The 19,389-nt window shown below is 40.8% G+C and overlaps 1 protein-coding gene across 4 annotated transcripts in view; it reads right to left on the reverse strand.

Moving 5' to 3' along the window:
• SHROOM2 (shroom family member 2) overlaps positions 1-19,389 on the reverse strand; it is a 125,116-nt gene that overhangs the window by 20,256 nt on the left and 85,471 nt on the right. For all 4 annotated transcript variants that reach the window (XM_021410810.1, XM_021410800.1, XM_021410816.1 and 1 more), the window contains one exon: positions 18,141-18,244. In XM_021410810.1, the coding sequence (XP_021266485.1) occupies positions 18,141-18,244 (104 nt within the window). The remainder of the gene's footprint in view (positions 1-18,140; positions 18,245-19,389) is intronic.

Raw genomic sequence — 19,389 nt, forward strand, 5'->3', positions numbered from 1 at the left:
GTTTTGAAAGTAAGTATAGTAGGTGGTTAACATCAGTATATATGAAAATCACGTTTGAGACAAGAAAACACCAAATAAGTAATAGGTTAGGGACATCATGAATTCAAGAGAAAAAGAAAAGGAGAATTAAACACCGTGTTACTATTTTAATTAAATTCAAAAAATAAACTTAAAAAAAATTATGGAAAGACAACAATTAAAAAGTAAGTTCTATTTTTCACATCTGTATGATCAAATTACACTCAAAATTATTCTTTTTAGTCCCTGGGTCTGTGATGTTTTAGCACTTATGGAAAACAGTTCTACAAATAAAACTGGACCTTTTCATTAAGCTGCCTGATGTTTGGGATTTTTTAAAATCATAATTCATATGGATTTTTACACATCAGTAATAAAATAGCACCGTCCTTCTAAGAGAGATGGCTTTTTCTCTATTTAATTCCCCAACAGTCTCATGTGGTGTTAAATTTTTAAATCCAATTTCAACGTGTACATTTTTGATTTAACAAGAATTAAGAAATGAATAGGGTTTCAAGTTAGATCTCCTCATATTGCTCTTAACTAAGTGCAGCTGGTTCAGAAAACTTCAAGTTGTCTTACAAAATCTGAGTCAACCCTATTTTATAAAGACAGTATTTACTGACCCATTTTAACGTCAGACTAAGGATAGTGTTATTAAATAAAATGTTTTAAGGCCAGAAAGACCAAGGCCCAAGCCTGGCCACTGCTATTCAGATTTGGTTACGTGGCATCTCTGAAGTCAGCTGGTTTTCCCAATGGAGTTCAATGTAAGCAGAACCGGGCCTGCAAATGGTTCCCCTAATTTTAATGGAAATATTTACCAAATGAAGTCTTCAGGCCTTAAGTATGAAGCACTGTGTTTAAATCAGCATTCTTCCTTGTCTCGATAACCTATGCACAGCATAACTTTCTTCTAGTTAACCTGTGCCAAAAAAAAAATCATGCCTCCCTATTCATCTTCACATACGTAAGCCATATTATTACACAGTATAATAGCTGCACTTAGGTGCACATAAAAATCAAGGGCATGGCACAAAATGTTGCAAAGACAAACGACATGCACTACCTCGGCCAGTCTGCAAAGTACTTATTGAGTGTAACATGCACATCAGAAATGGGTGTGCTGGTGGAAGCAAACAGGAGCACACCACTGATCTGACACGTTTACATACCCAAAGCAAGTAGCAAAATTTGTTTACTATTACTCTGGCTCACAAGCAATGAATGCTTTGGTAGTCCCGTCACCTTACAAAAATAAAGTACAAGGAAATAAGGAGTCACAGCACAGATGAATTTAGAGACACTATGTTTGCAAACGTGGAGATAAAATTAAGTGATTACATACGTGCTTTCATACGCTTTCCAGAAAATTAAAGATTATGCAGTACCACAGAAAATGGGTTTTGGAAAAGGTGGCCACATTCAACACTGAGGCTAGTTTGCATTCAGTGTGGGTAGATCTTCATGCAAAACATGCTCATCACCTTATTTAGGAAAGATTTGAGCTTACTGTTCAGATAGGAGGAAAGAAAGCAAGCTTCAAGCCCCAGGAGAACACAGTGGCAAGAACCTGCAAAGGTGTTAGGTTATTATCAATAGAAAGAAGTCCACTGAGCTACTCAGAATCTGTCTGTGCTTCATGTAATGGTATGCCCAAAATACAGCCAGTTCAGAAATGAGGCCCACGGATTTATTTAGGGATAACATACCACTGAAACAACCTCATCTACAAGCAAACGTAACAAGAAGCAAAAGATGCAGTGAGAACATGACTACCGATTTAATTACAGTTTTCATTTTAGATAACAAAAGGGTCATAATAAAAGCCTTTAAACTCTAAGGTATCTTCAAACCCAAAGCTTCCCAATCCCCATGACACAATGCTACAACATCCAAGTGCCAGAGCCCTTCCAACACAATGAAGACAGGATAGCTCCCACCATGTTCCTCATCCTTGGCAGGCTGTGATGTTCCGGGTTTGGCAGTCAGGCTTCTCATGTACTGTGCACTTACCCTGAACTGTAAAGGAAGTGTAATCAACAGATTTATACTGATGATACTCAGCGGTATTCAGCAAGGGCAAATCTAGCACAGAGGGCTAACACAAACCGTTCCTACTGTACCTGCTTTGGGTATTTAAGGCATGCAAGTGCCCAAGGTAATTAAGTACAGGAGCTTTCAAACATCTAAACTGGAGTGGAGGCGGAACAAAAGCGCTTTCAAGTAACAAAAAAAGGAATCACTTTGTTTCCATGAACCTTGTTTAGAATAGGGTTGAGCTCACCCAGAGGCTCAGCCATCAGTCAGCTTGTTCAGCTCTGAGGCTCACGTTTCCATCAGTGGTTACAGTCAGTCAACAGAACAAGGAAGCCCACCACCATGACAGTGGAAACATACATCTTAAAAAATGACATTAAGTATTTTCTTCCCAGATGGAAAAGCATATCTCCCAGCTTTCTTTCAGCTCTGTTAGCTAGAAGCACGCATGCTGAGTGCTGAAAAGCCAAGGAAATTCTCAGGGAAATCAACCAGGCCTCCTTCTCATTTCTGCCACCTCCCAGTAATAATATAACAACAATGTACAAGATACACATGCACGTGCTAACAGGAGCATGCTGGTGGAGTCAGTGAGCAATAACTAAAATGAATCATTAAGTATAGATACCTATCAGACGGATAACATTCTTGGTTGCCATGAAAAACAACCCCAAACTACTTCCTTCTTTTGTCCCATACTCAGGATCTGACTAAATCAGGACATAAACGTAGAATGATCCGATTAAACATTGTATCTCAGTAAATGAGAGTAAATCCAGTCAATTCAACGTGTCTGATTTTTAGCTGTCCTTACAGTTTCTTGAGAATGCTTCAGGTCAAGCCAAACAGTGCCACAAGATGGTCCAACTTGAAAATCCCAGACTAAATAACCTTGGCAAAAATTGATCAGCTAACATTTTAAAAGCATATTGTTTGTTGAAGACCTCAACAACATGCAAAAGTGTAACCATAAAACTTAAGAATGGATATGCAAGCAACAGAGTGTACTCCAGTACCTTAGCTGGCAAAAGAAAGCAAATGGAGAGGCTGTTTCTGATTTAGCTTAAATTCCTTCTAAAACTCTACAAGCTACCCGAGAGAAGAGGCCTTCCTACCTGAGCAAAAATCCTCCCTAGGAGTCCTCATTCTACAACAGCTCCCTCATACTCAATGCCGCAGTTCTGCAATCCCTTCAAGCTGATCTAAATGCAGTTATTTTGCCTAAAGAGGCAGTCTCAGTCGACCCCAATTTTGTCTTCCTGCTCTCTTCATTGTATTAACAGTAGAAATTTTACAGCCCCACAGAAAATTGGATCAAGGAACTGACCTGGCTCAAAACAGATAATTATGTGGCTTACAGCAATTGTGAAACAGTCTTTGCTTATGCCAAAACCCTGTTTATAGGCAGAGTCTCTGCCGTTATGCCGCTTTTTCAGCTGTGAACTTTATGCGCTGAAACTATGCTTTCATTGTGTATTTGCATAGCACTTTGCACAGTGGGATCTGAAAGCTCTTGTGCAATAGCCTGCAAATAAAAAGTAGTTTCTCCTACCCAGTACAGTTCTGCCTGAGACCACAACAGGATGCTACGAAGTTAGAACAGGATGCACAGGAAAAAGTTAAGGGTCTACCTGTGAGCCAGATGTTTAATATCACATTTCAATCCATACTGATACGCTCAATGCAAACTAAGAGATTCAACTCACACTAAAGTAGCCTCTACAAGCAAAGTGTGCATTGGTTTCACTGGGTGGGAGATCAGTTTAGTTACCCAAATGTTTCAGGAACTTTAATCATTGAAGGATGTGTCCCCCTAAGAGCAGGCAGCTCTATGCCAACTGGGACACACTAGGCCAACTCAGGTCTCTCCAGACACCTGTGTTTCTCCAACTGAATCAAGCTCAAGACTTCTATGGATTACACCTGCAGTAGGTGCTTCACTTTCACACAGATATCTACTTAGATTAGGGATGTAAAACCTCATCTGAGTCCCACATACTTTTTCTTTCAGAGGCTCCAGCAGCAGCCATTAAGGCTTCGACACCAACAAAATGGTTTTGCCGTAACAATGGCAAGGAGACAGTGACACTACACCACCACAGTCTGAATGTTCAATACAAGGGAAATTTACCTGTGGTTCATTTTTCTGACAGCACTGTATCTTCTATCAAGACTGACTCTGTAAAGTATGCAGTATACACTACATAGAGGATATGAAAAAGCTCCAGGGACAACAAATCAGACCTCGGAATACGAAGCGACACAGAAATTTTTAACAAGTTCACAGAATAGAGAGTCCTCTAGAAAATATGTAATTCAATGACCATATGATTGTACCACAATGATCACTTCTAAAAGAGGCATAGCACAAAAGTCGCTGCAAGGAAGGAGAGCTGTTCACTGCCTTGGTCTGAGGAGACAGATGACGGCAACTAGCATCCCAGAGACACTACTCATGCAGAAGGTCTTAAAACCAAAGAATGCCTTGAGATGAAAAGAACAATGAATGCTGATCTCTTGCTCTTTCTCTCTCTCTCAAAAAAAAGATGCCCTGATACACAGCAGAAGACAACACAAGGTACAAAACCAGCAAGATATTTCACAAAGTTCACCCCATAGCACATCACTGTTACACTACAACTCACTTATCACGATGTGCCCTGGTTTTCCAATTCCTTTTTACAATGCCTGTTAACGTTATCTGTGTCTGATGGTAGCTATCCATTCAGTCACACTAGATACTGCTTAGTTGTTGCACCCAATGTGATAAAAAAAAATGTCACTCCAGCTTAACAACCCCTATATAATCACCTGGCTTTAACACAGAAATATGATAACAGGTCCTGCTCACCACTCTGTCCATCCTACTAGAATTTAGCTCATGTCCTGCCTGCATGGCAACATACACAACAATGGATTTTCATTTCACGTTCTTTCTCTTCCTAAAAGCATTACCTCTCTCCCCATGAAAATCAGAACTAAATTTAACAGACCCACAGTAATTCTGCAGCCTGTAAGCAAAGACACGATGTTGATGAGTAAAATGTAGGCCAGTCAGTCAGGGATAACAGCACAATGCATAGGTCCACAGGAAAAAAAAAAATCAAATGTGATCAAAATGAATTTTCATGCAGCACAGGAGTTTTTATGCAGGAGGGAAGAATATTGTGGGAAAGGGTAGAGAGAGAAATGTTTTTCTTTCATTAGCTCAGAAAATAACAGTCCCTCCTCCATTTTGCAGCACATCAAATATCAGTGATAAAAAAATCACGTTTTTATGGCTGTTTTCTTACTTCCTTTATCTACTGCATGTCTGCCCTAGCACACAGTGGATTGCCTGCATGGATTTAAAATGACTTCTGCTCCCTTGAGCAAACCAGTTAATATGTTCTGTACTTACACACTGAATTCAGTCACTAGAATACCCCAACACTATAACCACAGCCATCATATTACAGAAATGGCAACCACTGCAGAGACAAAAGGCAATACTTTCAAAGAATACTAACAAGGAAATCACATTCATGTTAAAAACAGCTGAAAGACAAGATGATTTTTTGTTAGTTTATTCAAAAAAGCTACATTCCAGTTGCCATTCTTATGATTTTTTTTTAACCTCTAGGTTTTTCTTTCTGACATGCTGTTGCTATTTTCTTGTTTCTATTACTACTGAAAACAGCTGCTTGCAGCTGAACAAAAATGCAGTAACAGGAGCTATAAAATGAAACACTTTGTGAATAATAGCTATATCACCTGGGTTTCTCAGTCAGGCACACGGCTCACCTCTAAAGACAAAAATCCCAAAGAGTGACTGAAATTAATTAGCATGCACATGTACCCATTTCAATAGCCACCTTTCACTCAGGGCTGCACTCACCGCTTGCTTCCAGCAGTCACATCCACTTCTCCTGCTCTCCCAGTCACTATCTCCTGCTGCTGCGGAGCAGTCTCCGGGTGAGCCTGCGCTCACAGCTTGCCAGGAAAGCGATGGGCTGGGAAGCTCCCGTACCACCCCTCGCCGGGAGGAACCCCGAGCCTGGCACCCTCAGCCAGAGCAGCGGCTCTGCAGCTCGGTGCAGAAAACCAACGTTTCTGAAAGGCACTGCCGTCTAATTCCAGGGTGCGTTATGCCAACTGTGAAAACAAAAGCTGCTAAAAACAGCGCGTGTGCAGGGACACATGCACACAGAGCATCTTAGCTGGAATCAGCTCGCTTTTTCTTCCCTATTCTCCTAAAACGTCAGTCAATACAACAGGCATTTACACTAAGCAAAATAAAATCCTGCATTGAGCATTGCATCACTCCTAGTTTGTTACTGTAGCTTCTGCTGATAGAGACAGAAGAAACAGCCTGTACTCAGAGAACAAAAGAAATAGTGTATCAATCCATACTGCAATATTCTGTCCAGAACAGAGGGAAAAAGCTCCCCAAGGCTCATGCATCTCGCTGTCTCTCTAGCACTCAAGCACCGAACATAAGGCAGCCTTACCAGGATTACAGATGTTTACCCGCGTTCACTGGAGATGGGAGCTTTGCATCCCTGCAAATGCGCCAGTCAGCTCAAAAGCTTCACAGAGCTGAATGCGTCTCAACCTCTGCGTCTCATTTACTGTAACACAGAGGATTTTCAAAGCCATGCCTCACAACAGCTGGCTTGTTTTTGCCTGCTTCCTATGATTGACAAGTTCATACAAGCTCCGTCAACTTTAACCTTGATAAGTGAAGGCTTGGTCTGTATTGTATGTTACATCATCAGAAACTTCTGACCTCAGGGAAAAGATCTCAGAGACTTCAAAGCTTTTCCCTTCCCCCACTTCCCCACCCTCATCTCCTGGTTTTGGTTATAAAAGAAAAAAAAAAAAGATTCTAAAAGTCCTTTAATTTTTTAAAGGTTTTTCATCCCATTTGTGAAAATCACAATCTGCACTTCAGCAGTAACAGCTCTGCAAATGCTCAGTATTTAAAACGATTATAAAAGATCGGCATACTACCGGGTTCCTTTCTGAACAACATTCAAATAAGCAGGTCTTTAATTTCAGAAGAGAGTCTTCATTAACAGCCCTCCAGCCTGAATTTTTTTGCATGCACTGTGTGTACAAGCACCCTTCTTGCAGGAGGTTCTGCAGGGAAAGAACTGAACGCGTTCGTGCGCATTACCACCCCCACGCTCTGTCTTAAGAAAGCAAATGCACCACGGCCTTCATGAGAGCAAAGCTCCAGTTCTGTTCAGTTTTTCTGGAAGAACACCTTAAAGACTCAGAAAAGCTGTGGATAAGGCTTTAGTATGCATTAGAAGGTCATTTTAAAGGATGACTACTTGAAGAGGAAGGATGTGATTTAAGCTGCACATAAAATCACATACAGTGGTTTGATATTATTAACACAACATGGAGAGCCAGTTAATCCCTTCCACTCATTTTTTTGTTTCCCAGTGCTGCTGATTTGAGTTCAATATACAGAAAGAAAGACTTCAAGAAAACTCATTCTATCTTCACTGTTTACATAAAGCAAAGCAACTGGTTAATTAACAGATGGCAATTGCTGTCCCACACAGAGGAATGAAAAGTAGAACCGTTACGTTATTTTTACACAAAGCTTTACTGAAATTTATTGGCATAAACTGTCTCATGCGTGATAGCAAATCACAGCCCATGCTGCCTGAGGGCTTATCAGAGAAGGCGAACATCTCACAGGCTAGCTCTTACTGGAGTAAGTCACTCCATGTGTTCTGCCGCACTGAAGAGACAAATCAATCACCTGTTTCCAAAATGTTTTCCCCCAGGTTACTTCCCATCCACCAGTACTCCCAGGTCTTTTTCGGCAGGGCTGCACTCAATCCTTTTATCTCCCAGCTTGCGTTGGTAATGTGGGTTGCCTCAATCAGGTGCAAGACCTTGCACTTGGATTTGTTAAACCTCATGAGGTTCTCCTGGGCCCACTGCTCAAGCTTGTCTAGGTCCCTCTGGATGGCATCCCATCCCTCTGGTGTGTTGACCACACCCCACAGCTTGGTGTCATCAGCAAACTTGCACAGGGTGCACTCAATCCCACTGTCAATGTCATTGATGAAGATATTAAAGAATATCAGTCCCACCACCAACCCCCAGGGGACACCGCTTGTCACTGATCTCCATCCAGACATTGAGTGCCACTCTCTGGACTTGATCCTGCAGCCAGTTCTTCGTCCATTGAACATCCCACCCATCAAATCCATATCTTTCTGATTTGGAGAGAAGGATGTTGTGGGGTACCATGTCAAAGGCCTTACTGAAGTCCAGATAGATGACATCACTGGCTCTTCCCTTGCCCACTGATGCAATGACACCATCATAAAAGGCTACTAGGTTGGTCAGACAGGATCTGCCCTTAGTGAAGTCACGCTGGTTCTCCTGTATCACCTCTCTGCCTTCCATGTGCCTTAGCATAGCTTCCAGGAGGATCTGCTCCATGATCTTTTCTGGCACAGAGGTGAGACTGCCAGGTCGGTAGTTCCCGGGGTCACTGTTTTTATCCTTCATAAAAATGGGTGTGATGTTGCCTTTTTTCCAGTCACCAGGGGCTTCACCTGATTGCCATGACTTTTCAAATATCACTGAGAGTGGCTTGGCGACTACATCAGCTAATTCCCTCGGGACTGTGGGATGCATCTCATCAGGACCCACAGACTTGTGAATGTAGATCCATAGGCTAGTGGATGTGGACCCACAGACTTATGGACATAGACTTGTGGAAGGAAGCTTTTCCTAAGAAACTATGCTCTGATACTTCCTTTTTCAAACTGTCATGGCTTTGCATACCCCTAGCTGTCACTCCATGTGCAGTGGAGAACAGTTGTGCCAACAGCAATTAAATAAAATGAACTTCACTCAGTAATAAGAAGTTGGAACCAGAAAAAAGTTGTTATGTGAAGTGGGGTGGCTACCATCAAGCTAAGAAGCAGGAATGCAAAATTTGCCTAACAAAAAGGTACAGGACAGAGTCACTCTTTTAGAGGTATGGGGAATCCCTAAACTGGATGGAGGAGAAACAGTGTTACATTTCTGTAGTGTACTGTAAACCAAGCACAGGCTTTGGAGAGAGTCCAGCAGCCTTTTAATGAGATCCAGCAGCTGTTGGAGGGTCAGAACAGAGCATCACAAGGACCTGCAGGGCATGCATCTGACCATCACTGGGCTGAGCACTGCTGGGAGAGTTAATGAGAAGACAGTGGGAGTAGCCTGTAAGGTTTAGCGATGGAAAGCTGTCTGGATAGCAAGACTAACTCATCATGTAAGATGGAAAGAAAGCATGGATGCATCCTGCAAGAGAGTGTGGGAGGATAAATACAGGAACCAAGAAATAATAGTTACAGAAAGCATCTTCCTTAGCACTCTCATTTAGCCACAACCAATCCTAGATCACAAAATAATGTATTTGGGCTACTCTTGAAGAACCACAGATCTCTGGGCTCAAGAAGCTTCGAAAGTTTAAAAACGGACAACAGACAGAAGGAAGAGACTACTACACTGGGACAATTCATCATGCAACTCCTGACTTGATCCTGAGGAATGAAAAGAATCTGGTTCAAAACTTTGCCACCAAAGAGCTACACTGTGCCAGTGGCCATAAGTATTTAGTTTTGAAAAGGGTATCTACATAATGGAGAGGAATATTTTTAAAATGAACAAACCAGATGGTGTAATGCTAAGAGATAACATGCGACTGAAGATACAATACATGAAACTCAGAGAAAATGCACAATACCTACCAAAGAAGCAGACCACCTTTTTTTCTTCCCACTCTCTCCCTCTTCCCTTCAAAAGGTTAGATTGAAAAGTAATTAAAATGGGATCCACCAGAGAAATGAAGTCCCATTCAAATGAGGAAAAATCTGAACTGCTCTAGCAAAACAGACTGATAAACAAGACCGTATTAAAATTTCTTAAAGGTTTTAGGATTAAAAGTAATTAAAAAAAAAAACATACTCAAAAACAGGAGTAGTAGTGAGAGTACTAAGAAAATAAACCCATAGGATAAAACAGACATGACTCCCTTCACATCTGTGTGAGCAAAGAACAGCTCATATAGGAATTATTTTCAGCTTGGGAGATACCAAAGGATGCTGTCCACAGTTAAGTAGGTAGTCATGTGTTACCAGGCCTAGATGTACCTTAAACTCACACAGGAAATTGCTAAAACAGTATCTGTGATGCAGAATTATCTATTCGTATGATACTGTGACAACTGCTTGAGAAAATTGATGTTTGTGGAGGGCGGATGAGAATAAGAGGAAGAGAACAAGAGTAAAAAAATATTCATTATGAATCTGGAGAATTTCAGATCTGTAAATTTAATGCCTAAATTAACCAAAGAAGTAGAAATTATATTAAGAGATTCAGTAGATGTGCTAACTAGCATGTTAAAATGACTATTAATCATTTAGGCCTGTGCAGAAAAGCTGTGCCTCAGATGTGTTACTCTTCATAGAAAATTTACCTATACCCGCGGACACCGGTGATCTGCATGACAGAGACTATTCAGATTTCTAAAAGATTCTCATCACCAGAAGTTCCTAAAAATTTAACTGCCATGGGACATGATGAACAGCAACAGTTTCGGTATCTATCTGACTTATAAAATGAATGAAAAAGAAGGCAGCAGGTGTTGCTAAGAGAAATTCCAATAACTGAGTGAATGGACTATAGAACAACAGGTTAAATTCAGATTTAACAAATGCAAAGCAAACCCCAGGACTTTGGTGTGGGACATTGCATTGGTTGAACTTCACGAGAGGCCCACTTCTTAAGCTTGCCAAGGTCCCTCTGGATGGCAGCCCTTCCCTCCAACGAGCTGGCCACATCACACAGCTTATCGTCCACGACAATGAGACATTACAGAATCATAGAATCATCTAGTTTCGAAAAGACCTCTAAGATCATCCAGTCCAACTGTCCACCTATCACCAATATTTCCCCACTAAACCACCTCCAGGGACAGTGACTCCACCACCTCCCTGAGCCTGTTCCGGCGCCTGACCACTCTCTCAGAGAAGTATTTCCTAATGTCCAACCCAAATCTCCCCTGGCACAACTTGAGACCATTCTCTCTATTCCTATCGCTACTTACATGGGAGAAGAGGCTGACCACCACCTCACCACAACCTCTGTTCAGGTAGTTGTAGAGCATGATAAAGGTCTCCCGCGAGCCTCCTCTTCTCCACACTAATCCCAGTTCCCTCAGCCACTCCCCAAAAGACTTGTGTGCTCCAGAACCCTCACAGCTTCGATGCCCTCCTCTGAACACGCTCCAGGGCCTCAATGTCTTTCTTGCAGTGAGGGGTACAAAACTGAACACAGTACTCAAGGTGCAGCCTCACCAGGGCTGAGTACAGAGGGATGATCACTTCCCTGCTCCTGCTGGCTACACTATTTCTGATGCAAGCCAGCATGCCATTGGCCTTCTTGGCCACCTGGGCACACTGCTGGCTCTTGTTCAGCTGAGCGTCAACGAATACCCCCAGGTCTGTTTCCTCTACACAGTCTTCCAGCCCCATGCCTGTAGCGCCGCCTGGGGTTGCTGTTACCTTATGAATTCATAGAGCACTCTAAAGTTGTTGCAGTTCTCCCACAGTTCCAAAAGGAATGTAGGAGGCTGTGGAAAGACAGAGAGGAGGACATTAAAGATGGGATTAAAACATACATTAGCTCTCACTGAGGAGACACACACATTCTCCCGTGCAAAAAGAGACGCTTTTCCTCTCATCATTACAAGAAGTTACTGATGGATGTCAAACGTCAATGTGGGTTCAAAACCAGTAAGATACTTTTCTGAAAGACATATTTATCAAGTGCTGTTAACCACAAATACTTAAGATTGCATCTCTTAGATGCAGGTCACTAGAGGCTGGGCAAGGATTCCCAGAAGCATAGCTCCATGTCAGCCTTGCTTTTATTTTCTGTGAGCATCTGCTACTGTTCAGTCAGACAAAGGAAACTGGAATGGGGAAATGTTTGGCCTGTCCTAGCATGACTTCTACGAATCAACTTCCATCAACTTCTTTCATACACCAGTGCTTCTACATCACAATATCTTAGTGCGATCATTGTTTAGGTATTATTAGTCGGTCAAATACATTAGTATACTGGAAAGGCATAGCGGTTCACGGCAGTTAAACCTGTAATAATTATCAGCATTTACCGGTAACTCAGGAAAATGAAAGATGGCTGGGAACATCTAATACATGAATACACACTGCTGGTTGCTCACTCCTTTGTTGTCTCTACACACATGAACGACAGAATTGTTTTTTTAGACTAGGAAAATAAGTATTTTAAACAGCTTGAGACAGTACTGGATCATTCATCATATCACACATATGATGACATCAGTGGCAAAAAGGTGTCCTGACAGATGTATTACGAATCCATATCTTAATGTAAAAGAAATGTGAGCATAAATAGAAAGGGCTTCAGCAGCTCACAGTCTTACAGTCTCGTTAGCAGCTAAGAGCCTGTGAGGAGGATAAGCATCTTGGCTCTCCTTCACTTCCTCCAAATGATGACAAAGAACTGCACGCAACCTGTGGGTAGGGAAAGCTGCATATTTATTTATTTATCTTTACTTCCTTTAAGTCAGAGATCCAGACATCTGAAGCATTACTTCAGTCAGACAGGTACATTTGGGCTGTGTGAAAAGCATGTCTTCTCACTTTAATTCGAACCAATTTCTGCCAAAAAAGAGCACTTAAATACTTAAATATGATTTTAAAAAGAGGACACTTCACAAGCTCTTGAATGAAATGATTACATGGAAATTGTTATTATACTGCACATTAGATCAGAAAGTAATTGTATATATATTCTTTTTTCCTAGGAATTACTACATGTTAGGTAATTCCATACTCAGCAAACCGATAAGGAATATTTATTTTCTTTAGAAGAGTTCACGTGAAAAATATCAGCAGCTGTAGGTAATGCATAAGACAGACAACTTTGATCTTTCACACCATAAAGTACTAAGACTTGCTATTCCATGCAAGAAATGTTTACCACAGTGATTTTTCACTGATGTCTAGGGAACCAGTTATCCAGTATCACACGGTTTTTTCCTTAAGAGGAAAAGGTAGGAGGGTGAAAATATTCTGCTCTTACATCTCTGGTGATGTCCTGATAAGACCTCCAATGACTGAGATGCATTCATCCTGCAATATTCATTCCACTTGATTCTAGCAATGCATAGGCAGTAAAACACATTTTAAGCTTGTATTCTTTATTTGACAGAATGCCTGCAAGTAGAGTTCTGCTTAACTACTTAAGCAAATGGCCCTTTTGCTATATATAAAAAGGAAACTCCCTTCAGGTCTTCTTGCACTTTGATAACTAAAGTTCACAGTCAAGTAGATATTACTGTTGTACTACTACTACTTTTTGTTTGACAGTGGGGTAAAAAAAAAAATCTAAAACTTAAAATTAGTGGACCTATAAAAAAACTGGGTAGTTCCTAAGAATATTTCCAGTGTCTAATTTATTTTCCAATGTCTAACTTACATTGTTTTTCCACTGTAAACATGAAATTACATGAGAACTACAGTTGTCCAAATGCGTCATGTTCATCTTTCTTCTGCTAGCCAGCCCTTACAGCTATGTAGTCCCAACCCCTATAATGGACACAAAACAGAACAGGCTCACAGAAAATGATCCCAACACACATGCATGTTCTTTAAGCGTGTGCAGCATAAGCATATGCTTTACATACATACAAACACATGTAAGTGAAGTATCATCCCTTTGTAAATTCCTCTTCCATCTGAGTCAGAAGACATGAGATTACTCACATTCCTGTGCACCAAAGATCCTTCAAGGATACAAGGGCATAGTACAAGGGCTGCACTGAAAGTAATGCCTCTTATTTTATTATACTGGCCCATGATGTCATAGGTGGATGTTGGTGGTATGGCAGTAGAGGTTGAACCTTCCCGCTAATACTGTTACGTGTTGTTGCCACGTGACAGATGGCAGCAGAGGGGCAGTCTGACAAAACAGCATCTGAAACAAAAGTGTGTATGAAGCAAAGGTGTGCCACTAAATTCTTCCATGCAGAAAAAATGGCAGCCAGTGACATTCATCGACACTTGCTGAACATTACAGAGTGGATGTGAGTACAGTGAGGGGTGAGTGGTGTGTTTTAGCGGTGGTGACAGCAGTGTGAATGCCAAGCCATGCACAGCTGTCATACCACAAAATGAAGAGTGTCTCAGTCAGCTTATCCACTCAAATCAGCTAATGGTAGTGACAACGTTGAAAAATAGTGTTTTGTAGCTGAGAATTTGCTCTATCAGTGTTATTGTGTTCTTTGTATTGTTTCCCTGGTAGCAAATAGGAGGCATTACTTCCAGAGTCATCTAATTTTCTTTCGCACTGCCCAATAAGCATGGAGGCTCCTGAAAAATCAGATTCCTTATGTGAAGCACCTGGTAATGAACTTGGGAACCTCTCTGTCAGCTCCTATTTCTTAATGGTGTCTTGTCAAAGACTTTATTCTTGCTTTTTTAGAATATTAAACTTGGGCATTTAGTCAACTTAGGCATCAAGAAATGACTTTTACTCTGTTTTTCCGTGGTAAAGGCTGTTCCCTTGTCTTGAAGAGTTCAGGTAGGAACAACTACTAAGGCATGTAAGGTCAAAAAGAAACTTTGTACAGTGTTTAATTAGAGTTGAGTCATGCTGTGGTCTTGCACTTGACATGTATGTATTCCTTTACTTGAAACCTACTAAATGTTGAAAGACTTTCTGTGAACTGTGATCTCAGACATCCTAAGTCTCTGAAATTATCTAATTTTTATAGACACTCTGGAAACATTAATGGAGGAATACAAATCAAACACTTTTAGAAAGTAAATATAAGCAATGGCAGTGAATATCTCTAGTAGGTGGGAATCTTAAGAATTAAATCATGAAGTACTGCTCTTTTGATGCAGACCGACTTTGATGTCTGCCGTGTCATCTTGCAGGAAGCCACAGACTACAGGCCAGATTACACATTTCCATCTTCAACCTTTTGAAGGACTGTGCTGGTTTAGAAATTGCGGAGACTTATAGGGAAGTCAGTTGTATAAGCAGCTTATGTCATTCAACAGAGTGAGATCTGCTCAAAGAAGGAGGACAGCCTTTATGTGTTAGAAGCTAAACTTTGATAACTGGTTTGCAAGAGAATACAGTAGCATCATTACAAATATAAAAGTATCCATTTTATTTTCCAGACCAGCAGAATCATGCACTACTTTTAAAGCAGTCCTCAAGTAAAGAACATACTAAAAATTCCATCAAGCCACGGTATAAAAATGTTCAGCTCATGCTAGATGACTGACTGCGCACCTGTAAGTTTATAACAAAAGCGATTCAGTTCTAGCCTGAGAGATAATAATGGCCACTATGGACCACTGCTGGCGGTCCCTATAAAAATAATACTACAAGCTATTAAATACTGTAAGTCAGAAGATTATGCTGCAGCTTTTCCAAAAAGGGAGATGAAACAATCTGATTTCATTGGAAGAACTCCCAATAAAAAAATGAAAGGAATTCACAAATCACCACCAAATTAAAAAGAAAAAAAAAAGAAAAAAATCTTTCAGAAGTAATGGTAATTTACATTTTGCAACTGCATGCTAAAAAGAAAGAAAGAAAGAAAGAAAGAAAAATGCTGTAGCAAAATGAACCAGCAGCAAAAAGTCCAGGAGAAAAAACTTACAAAGCAATTTTTTTTTTTTTTTTTAATTTTCACTTTAACCATTTGATGTTACAATTCTCCAGCCCTTTTTTATTCCAGATTTAATGTATGAAAAAGACTTGTATTTCTCTGGAAAATAAGCAGGGATGCTGCAATGGCACACTTTCAGAGTTCATTTAAAAATCAAATTATTCACTTTTTGCCAACGCCCTGAGGGGGAGGGAGGCCAGAGGCATCGTGCAGTGCTGGATAGTCTCAAACCCACAGAATGCATCCATGAATTCCAAATCTGTCTCTCAGCTTAGGTCTCTGTGCATGTAACACAAACACTGAAGGGCTGCTCCCGTGTCCAGCACAGTCACGCTGTCTCTGGAAACACAAAGGCAACTGTAGTACACTGGCCTCAGCAGCACAAAGTGAAGGACATTAGCAATATAATCCAAGCAGAAATATTCAAGAGAAGTACTAAATACACCCATTAGGAAGACTTTTAGTTTGGTTAATATTCTTGTTCAAGAATGTATCACAGATTGGGTCAATTTGCCAGCTGTCTGCAGATTTCTAGCTCCTAAAAGTTGGGGAAAAAATTATTTTAGAGCATCTCCAGAAAAAAAATCACAAAATCAATTCATTCACAATTAATCTGTTTCCTTTCTACCAGGCCTGATTTAGTCGTTGGCAGCCCTGCCCATGGCAGGAGGTTGGAGATTGATGATTTTTAAGGTCCCTTCCAACCTAAGCCATTCTATGATTCTACCACAGAACTACCATGTTAAAAAAAAGAAAAAGAAAAAAAAAAAGACACAGAAACACATTCTTCCCTAGTATAGCCATACATCATTATTCAATGCCAGGTCACAATACAGGAGTTAAATGTCCGACTAAGAGATTTCATTGTTAGGTTTGTTTTAAATACAGGAGGCTCGTAACTCTCTGCATAGCACAAGTACTGAGGGACAGACTGTGTCAGAGGCCATTTTACAAAACCCCCCGAAAGGCGCTGAAATGGCCAAACCCTACATCCGAAATCGCATGTCAAAATAGGCTTCGGCTCACAAAAAATAAGCTACTGCAGCTGGTGCCCAGTCATGTGATATTCATAGATTCCATGACTATAAAGCAAGAATTGTGCTGCACAAACACTGTTAAAATGCTGGCGTAGGTGTATTATGCACATGCTTTTGTGACTGGTTCAGCAATGCAGGACGGAGCCGTTCCACTCGCACAGAGATGCTGCCTGCTCTAGGCTCATTGTGCTGCTTCTCCCCCTCACCCTCCCTCCTTCCCCATCTCCCTCTGCACGCGCGTGCGCTCACACCCTCACGTGCTCCTCATTTGGAAATCACTACACTAAGTACAAAGGGCCACAAAGAATTAGAAAAATAGCAGATGGGCTCTTCAGCTGGGCAACACGCAATGCAAAATATCGCTTTACAAAAAGCACAAATACTACTTATTACAAGTGTTTACGGTCATGCCCAGAGTCCAAGCGTTTGCTACAGTTCAGAATTTTCTCTCCCCTTGAGAAATTCATACCACTTACAGAATGAAGGAAAGCAGTAATTTTCCCGATACACGTGTTTCTTGTTACAAAAGATGAGATATAAAACCCGGTGACTGCAGTATGTGCACAATCCCACTTGGGCTGCCACACATCCCCTGGGCAGCTGCAGTATCAGCGTTGCTGAAATCATTGGTTACATTACAACAGCTCCAGCACACTGCTGGCCAGAACAAGGGCACCCTGCTGCACGCAAGAACTGAAGGATTATAACTCCACTGCGCATGTGACAGACATACATTTGAAGAAGGTCTAAAAAAAATTACACAGTTTAATCAGAACACGAATTAACAAAGAAGCAGAGCTGATCAAATGGGTAAACAGCTTCTGAGGGCCTCTGTTCATGTACTGCGCTCTGTGAAGGCACAAAACAGTCAAGTCTAATTTGCAGTGCTACTGTGTTCCAGTAGCACACCGTCTTTGCCAAATACAATACTGGAAGGCTTCTGGGAAATCTCAAGCATTTCCCCCCCCCTCCCCCCCTGCCAAAAAACCTGTTACTGATAAATATGAAACAAAAATCTGAATTGTTTCATGCACGCTAATAAGAATCATCTGACTCTGAACTGTAATGTACTCAACACTTGTCAATTTCTCCAAGCTCACTTCAAGCTCTAGGGTCCCCCAAAATGTCAGTCCCAAAATTAATTATATGGCACACGTAGGAAAGATGTGGGAAATAAAGGTAAAAAGGTATTGTAAAAGCTTTGAACACATCACAACAACATCCAACCTTCCAATTTGGGTCAGGAAAATATCAGATCAGAGTAGCTGTCACAAGAAATACTTTTAAGCCAGAAATCAAGGAACACTTACCTTACAGTGTTGCTCCTTTCATCCAGATTGTTAATTTTAGAGAAAATATGCTCCCCATCTTCCTTTAAGTCCTCCGCTTGCCTCCTTACTTCAACTGGGACTTCCTAAAAGTGGTTTATAGCACAAGTAAGACAGCAAGTCATCATGTTACAGACTCCTGAAAAATCTGTCATTATGGAACCTCTTATTTGTGGCTTTGCTCAGTTTGAATATACATGAAGTCAACAGCATAGCATGCCTCGAGCTTGTTTGGTTTTAAGTGGAGCAGTGTGCTATGCGACCTCTTGCACAGCACTACAGACCTGGCCGTACTCGAGTTTCCAGCTTAGTTTTCTGAACTACTGAAGAATTAACATTCATAAACCTCTGCAACTTCCATTTAGCAAAGACAAAAATGCAGCGAAGAACTGACAGAAGACTTGCTTACATTTTAGAACAGGCAAGTATGCACCAGCTTTTGAATCCCCGAGTGCATACTTAAGTTTCTTAGTACAGCATATAGCATTGCTGCTCCAGAAATGGATTATCTCACTATCTTCAAACAACCGCACCCGAAGTACAGCTCTGCATTACAAACACTGAACCTACAGGAAATTTAATTGCACGTTAGCCCTGAAATCATCCGAACTGTATCTGCGAAACAACATCTTTATTTACTCCAGTCTGTTGTAAGCATCTCCAAGGTACTTATCGCCATGCTTTCCAGGTGCCTAAACAGGTGTCTGCATTTTGCCCCAGGAGGCCTATACTGAACTTAAAGGCACTGACTAATAAACCAGAAATGCATACACGGAATAGATTATATGATGATTTTCTGCTGGGCAGGCAATTATTTAATAATTTAGTTAACGTAATTTTCAAAATAACTTCCAGGTGAATATTTCCAGTGCTGGAATCTCTACTCTTGTAAATTATCTGCATAGTTAAGTCTGCCTGCAAAGTTCAAAAATAGCTTCTGCAAAACCCGAAGAAAAAAACATAAAAGGAGTCCACAACTTTAGAAACCAACATATTTTCTTTCTTTTTAACCTATTCTCATTCTACACTTAGTATACGCACGTGTGCTATGTGTATGTATATATATATGTAATGTTTTCAACAAGAGAAAAAAAGGAAAGCATAGTATTGCCTCAATTTTTTCTTGCAGAAGGTGAAGTTCAACCCAGGTTGTACACACTTCAACTCAGACATATCAGACAATCTTGTAGCAGCTTCAACAACATATTTTAAGCAGAGAACTGAAGAGACT

The sequence above is a fragment of the Numida meleagris genome, chromosome 1, assembly GCF_002078875.1.
Source record: "Numida meleagris isolate 19003 breed g44 Domestic line chromosome 1, NumMel1.0, whole genome shotgun sequence".
NCBI lineage: Eukaryota > Metazoa > Chordata > Aves > Galliformes > Numididae > Numida > Numida meleagris.